The sequence below is a fragment of the Somniosus microcephalus genome, chromosome 19 (genome assembly GCF_052327205.1).
Source record: "Somniosus microcephalus isolate GS21.2 chromosome 19, FLI_Smic_1.0, whole genome shotgun sequence".
Taxonomy (NCBI): Eukaryota; Metazoa; Chordata; class Chondrichthyes; order Squaliformes; family Somniosidae; genus Somniosus; species Somniosus microcephalus.
This window is the reverse complement of record NC_141005.1, coordinates 67,402,465-67,408,927: the sequence shown is the minus strand read 5'-3', so window position 1 is coordinate 67,408,927 and position 6,463 is coordinate 67,402,465. Positions and strand designations below refer to the sequence as shown.

Below are 6,463 nucleotides of genomic sequence, written 5' to 3'. Positions count from 1 at the left end.
ATTCTGGTGCAGTTCATTATTTAAAGTAAGAATGGGTATTTAAGTCTGTTTTAAAACACATTACTTAAGTTAGATGTCAAGGTGGCATTTTGCAGTGTAATATGATTCTCTGTCAGGAAACATGAAATCAACTTTCTCAGATTCTCATAACTCGAGACGTGACTAATTGCCCCCGGGTTTGCTCTGTCACACGGACTGTCCAGATGGTCCTCAGAGATTCCCACGCAAAGCAATGTCAAAGCCCATCATTAGTTTGGCATTTACAAGGCAGCGATTCGGCTATTGTCCTCCTGAAAGCGCTCGTTGGGCAGAGAGTGTGGGAAACCTCATGAAACAACGACTCACGCTTTTCTCATGTAAATTCAGCGGTATAAATAGAGGAGGGAGCGGGTTCCCGCCTGCAGTATCGCACCAGACGCCAATTCCGCTTCAGCCTGTTTCAGTTGTCAAGCATGGCTCCTACTAATGCTGCCGGCGTTATTACCAGGGAATACTCGGAGGAAAAGTTCACAGCCAAACAGAAAAGCAAAGCAAGCGTAAAGACGAGCTAAAAAAAAGAATTTGCGTTAAATAGAGCGGTTACTTAGCAAACTCAGTGTTTACCGTCATATCAAAATTCTTAATTCGTCTTATTTTCAGATAATGAAGATAACGATAGAGAAAAGGCGCCGAGATCGGATAAACAGCAGCATCAACCAGCTGAAGACTTTACTGGGGAGGGAGTTTCAAACGGAAGAACCGAACATGAAACTGGAGAAAGCGGACATCCTGAAAATGACAGTCAACTACCTGAAGTATCACAACCAGCAGCTCCGAGGCGAGGGTTGTGCTCTTTGACATGGTTTGCTTTACTTTGGCGAGGTTACAGGTCGTTCCCGGTAAATCTAACCTGCATTTTCCTCTCTTTTGCAGCAAGCTGCCCGACCGGCAGTCCGGAGCGTGACTACAACGAAGGATACTCCCGGTGCTTGCAGGAGGCTCTGCGCTTTTTCTCTGCCCAAGAAGGCAAGAACGACATCCAGAAGAAGCTGGTGACCCGTTTCCAAAGAACACAGCAACAGTGTCCGGCCAAGGGTCTGCCTTATTCCGTATCTCTTCCGTACTCTGCTTCCTGTCAGACCGGCAACGAGCACACAGCTCAGCCCAACCCTGCAGCACTCTGGAGACCCTGGTAGTGGTGGAACTACAGCGTGTGTGAGAGACTCTTCCTCGTTTACAGGGTGTTGGTGAAGACGATGTAGGAGAATCGTTCTCCAGTGTCAGTAATAACGATTTCCTGATAAGATTGGAACTGTAGTAAGTTTTTCTTCATATTGAAGAAGGTGTATTTCCCTGAATTAGGGAGCGCGTCGTTTTGCAAACACTATCCTGACTTTACCTTATCAGTAGATTAGCCAGACTTTTTATTGCAATCATTTTCATCAACTTAATTATAATTAAAAAGTGACTTGTGTAGGAGGAATGTTTCTCCGCTCTATTCTCGCAGATCCTAAATAGGGATCATATTTTTCTTCATGGTGAAGAGATGCTGCAATCCTTGGGGTAAATTGTACGAGGATTGGCGGGCGGGACCCTGAGGAGATGCTTGCTGTCAGATTACTTATGAATCAGCGACAAGACCAGGGTAGATTACTTCTTCATCTCTTTCGCCATACTCACCCCTTGCCCCCCTTTGACACTCTCTTTGCCCCCGCCCACTCCCTGAGGTTGGGGAGGGGCGGCCTTCCCCGCACTCTCTCACCAGTGCCCTCTACAGGTCCTATGCCCCTCTCCTCTGGACCACCTGCTCAGTAACTGCTTTCCCTCTATCTCCCATGTTTTCACTGTCACCTGGTCCAGGGTGATGTCCTATCCCCGCCACTTCCCTGGTACAACCACCAGAACCAAGTCTCATGTCAGTTAGACGGAGACTGGAGTCATGGCATTCGACTGACCTGACTGTCCATCAACAGATCTGGATTGACCACCTTAATTAATACCTCCCTTTCCACAGTCCCATCCCCATATTAGACCGGGATAATCTTCCCCATAGTACAGTTCCGTGACACTGTGCTCTCGTGGTTCCACTCCTACCTGCTCCCAACGGATTCAGGACATATCCGCAAATGATATCCCTTTTTGTGCCCTTACAGCTATCTCGGGCGTATCCCATTTCTCCATCCTTGGTCTCTACTCTTGATTATTTACAATCTATCCCTCAGTGACTTCTTCTACTCCCATAGGGTCGGCTCCGCGTGTAGTCAATGACACCTAATTGTGCCTCTCCACCACCAGCATTCACTGTTGCTGTATTATCTGACTACCTGCCGAGTGTTGAGTCTGGATGAGTCATAACTTCCTACAGAGCAATGTGGCAAAGCTGAAGCCATCATGTTGGACTTTCACCAGTAGTTAGGTATCTCTGGTGCAGGCTTCACCAACTTCCTTGGCTTCTTGCTCAGGCTGGTCCAAGTGGTCAGAAACCTTTGTGTTCTGTTCGATCTTGAGCTCAGCCTTTACCCCCTAATTAGTCCATTACCAAGAGCGCCTTCTTACACCTCTGGAATATACTTTGCCTTTTCATTCGCACCCTTCCTAAATTCCTTTAGTACACGTTGGGCGCCCACCTTTGCTCCCTGTAAATGGCTCTGAGACGTTTACTTTTCTTTATGTAAAGAAAGCTATATAAACGCAGTTTTTGAATGGAAGATGTTGATGTTATTCAGTTAAGTGGTGCAGTGTCAACATAAATACCTTGAATGTACACGAAGCCTTGTATTATATACATGCAACAGTGAATAAAAATCGATTAAAGCGATATTAACATTGGAAGAGTGTTTACAGTTTTTTTTGTAAAACTGATTTTGCAAATTGTTTGTGTAATGTATCTAAATGGAACTGGCGTAAATCGTCATTCTGACCCGAATAACTGCTTGTTACGTTGATATAATTATCACTCTTTCTTCTTTACCCATGTGAACACGGTTCTATTGTAAACTAATATCTGGGATTAAAATTGCAACCTTCTAATAGCTAGACGCTGATAAACTTGTGCAAACCCCGGCAAGTCGTTTAAAAAAGACAACCTTTTTTTAATCTGTAAAAGGGAACTGGAATAGACTGAAATCGATTGGTCTGCACTATCACAGCGACTTGCAAACAGTGCAAAACTGGAAGGACCTTTTCAGGATCATCATTCATTGGCGTATGTATAAATGAGTAATGGAAAGTTAAGTGTCGATAAACAAGAAACTACAAGATTAATAAAAAGTAAAATAGTGTATATATTTAGAATATTTGAACCTTAGACCATTTCGTAACTGCAACGGATTCCAATCAAGAAACATTGTTACAAAAAACACCAGGCACTCCCTTAATGTCCGACAATTTTACTTGCAATGCACCCCCTGTTTTAGATGAACTACTGCATAGCGATTATTGACAACATTCAATGTGTTTGGTTATTAAGACAGGAGTTAAGGGTTGTTGGAACAGACACAAAGCAACAGAGAAGTTCCCTCTTGCCATTTGGTGAACGAGTCCAATTCCTTTAACCCGGCCATGCTGTATCCCTACCAATCACTAGATGCGAAAATCAAAGTCACGATGAATCTGTGCCTCTGACTGATGTCCCAGGTTCCACTTATAGATAGTGGCGATGTAATGAGAGTATATACACAATCCAGCTTTATGTTATTCACTAGTCTATTCAATGAGAACTGATATACACAGATCTATTGAGTGGGAAGTAATCTATACAATGTCAGCTACTATGAAGTGATTTGACCCATTTAATCATAGTCAGTCAATGGGAAGTGATTGAATCCTTTGTAATTCTGTTTAACCGAGTGATTGAGAGGAGGGTTCTATATTGCGCTAGACTTCTATGTAACTGGAATATTGAGAACTTGATTGCGAATAATTTAATGCCATTCTATACACTTTGAGTTATTGGGTCGTTGCACAGTATTGTCACCCTGGATGAATGCAGTGAATGTCAGGAGATAGGCAGGAAGTTATAATTCCAAAATGCATAAGCAGTCTGATTCTACTCGGGTTCTCACCCCAGTGCCGTGCCAGCCCGAATTTTAAAAAAATGCTCTGTGTCTCCACTCGGCCTGTTTGGCTCTTTTTAAACGTACTTGGCGTTGATTGAAATACTTGGAGCGCTTGAACACTGGCGCGTATGACGTCAATACATTTAAAATGTAAGAACGAGGACAGGAGCTCTCTATATGTCTGTAAACACAAACACAGAGTACTCTGTAGGGCGGGACAATCCCTGTCAGAGGCAGACAGTAGAAAGCGAGTGCCCCCTGGCTGAGACCAATACTGCAGTTACCAGTACTCTTGGATTGGGTACGGCAAACTGAGAGCGAGTTACTCCGGAGTTCACCACGGATAGGGAGAGCCAATTTGCACCTTCAAGCTCATTTTAAATTGCTCATTGCTGAATTTAATCAACAGAAACGTCACAATGGCCACGACGTCATGACGTAGAGTGACTGCACGTAAACGGAAATATGTCGGTCTCTGAAATACTCAAGCAATTCAAGTTGGAAACCCTCAGCTGCGGGGGATTTCAGTTTTGAATTCCCAAAGCGACAGGGAAGCAGATCACCGATCCAATTCCGTGTTTACACTCCAAGTTTAGTATCTCAGCAAAACAGACGCCTCACCGCTGCAAAGCTCAATTAGTGTGTAAATGGAGTCTGGAACATCCACAATTCCAGGAGATTTTGAAGTGAATATAGCAGAGGTACTAAATAAGTTAAAGGACCTTACACGAACAAATCTCCCGGGATAGATACAACATATCCTGGGATTTTGAAGGAAACTAGGAAGGAAAGCTGCATGGCAACAACTTGTATTTATATAGCGCCTTTAAGATAATGGCTTCAGTCTTCCCAATATTTAATTGGAGAACATTTCTGCTCATCCAGTACCGGATGTCGGACAAGCAGTCTGACAATTTAGAGACAGTGGAGGGGTCCAGAGAAGTGGTGGTGAGGTAGAGCTGGGTGTTGTCAGCGTACATGTGGAACCTGACGCCATGTTTTCGGATGATGTCGCCAAGGGGCAGCATGCAGATGAGAAATAGGAGGAGGCCTAAAGGAATCATTCAACGCTGGTGAGGTTTTGCCGGATTGGGAGCAAACGAGTGTAGTACCAATACGTAAACAGGGTCACCAATCTAACCCAGGCAACTACAAGCCAATGCCTAAATATGAATAACAGGTAAAATAATATAACCTATTGTATTGAATAGGCTGGTTGAGTAACTGCGTACCAGTAACTGAGTAAGAAACAGCTAGCATGTATTCAAAGAAGGGGATATCACGCCTGGCAAACCTATTTGGTTTCTTTGGGGACGTTCTGGATAAAGTAGATAGTTTATTTGAACGTTCAGACAACGTTTGACGGAAGGCCACAACAGCGACACCTGGTTTTCAGATCGTGCCTTTAAGGTGGAAAAAGCCCCAAGGTGCTTCACAGAGGGGAAGCAAATGCGAAGTAGCAGTGGAAGAGTCAGGAGAGATGACAAAGTATGGTTAAAAAGATAGTTTTTGAGGAGGCATTTACAACCTTTTGGTGACATTCGAAACATAGCCGGGCGCTATAATGGGAGAATCGGGGAGTTGATGTCGGTCGGTGTATGCGCTGCATTTGAAAAGTACATTTATTTCCCCTTATATTATTATTTCCAATTCATTGCCAGCGGGCCGGTTGGCAGTTTCCTGACTAAAATGTATTGATTACCGAAGAGGCCAGCTCGCGATTTTTGAGGCTGAGAAAGTGGTTTCTGTGAGTCTTTCCAGAGATCTCGTGAAGCCAATCAGTAAAAGAAAAACAGAAGTGTATTGCACGCTTCTTTGGAAAGCACGGAGAGACTGGGTGGGGGCAATAGATGAGAATAACAGGTTACAATGACAGACGATGCAGTGGGTGGGTGGGCGGGGGGGGGAGTCATTGCGCATTTATTCGGCATAACACGGAGAGGACTTGTCACGGGCAGTATTGCGAGGTATAAAGTGAGGGATACCCTTCAGACAACTCAAAAGTTCTTAAGTAGCTTTTGAGTTTTGATATGTGGCCTGAGTGGATATACCATTATTATGTCACTTTTGGTCACCACTTACTGCATTAATATCCAACATTTCCACCGTGTTTACAATTTGTGCTTGAAATGGTCAACAGAAGAAATTACATAGAATTACATAGAATGTACAGCACAGAACCAGGCCATTCGACCCAACTGGTCCATGCCGGCTCCACACGAGCCTCCTCCCGCCCTCTTCATCGAACTCTATCAGCATATCCTTCGATTCCTTTCTCCCTCATGTATTTATCTCGCTTCCCCTTAAATGCATCGATGTTATTTGCCTCAACTGCTCCCTGTGATAGCGAGTTCCACATTCCCACCACTCTCTGGGTAAAGAAGCTTCTCCTGAATTCCCTATTGGATTTATTAGTGACTATCTTA

At 44.1% G+C, this 6,463-nt stretch overlaps 1 protein-coding gene across 4 annotated transcripts; it reads left to right on the top strand.

Annotated features, from left to right (window-relative positions):
• The first annotated feature begins 393 nt into the window (after positions 1-393).
• Positions 394-2,811, top strand: LOC147104594 (transcription factor HES-5-like). 4 transcript variants are annotated; one of them, XM_085961981.1, is made up of 3 exons: positions 394-530; positions 640-817; positions 913-2,811. In XM_085961981.1, exons 1-3 carry the CDS (start codon positions 453-455, stop codon positions 1,173-1,175), a joined length of 519 nt encoding a protein of 172 aa, XP_085818107.1. In that variant the 5' UTR covers positions 394-452; the 3' UTR covers positions 1,176-2,811. The 4 variants fall into 4 exon arrangements, with proteins under 4 accessions (XP_085818107.1, XP_085818106.1, XP_085818105.1 ...); XM_085961980.1 differs by having other exon boundaries at positions 640-823; XM_085961979.1 differs by having other exon boundaries at positions 394-536.
• The last annotated feature ends 3,652 nt before the right edge of the window (positions 2,812-6,463 follow it).

Coding starts and splice junctions, on each gene's coding strand:
- LOC147104594 (XM_085961978.1), top strand. CDS start 453: ATGGCTCCTACTAATGCTGCCGGCGTTATTACCAGGGAATACTCGGAG. Junction 537..639: donor AACAGAAAAGCAAAGCAAGC/GTAAAGACGAGC, acceptor TCTTATTTTCAG/ATAATGAAGATAACGATAGA. Junction 824..912: donor CCAGCAGCTCCGAGGCGAGG/GTTGTGCTCTTT, acceptor TCTCTTTTGCAG/CAAGCTGCCCGACCGGCAGT.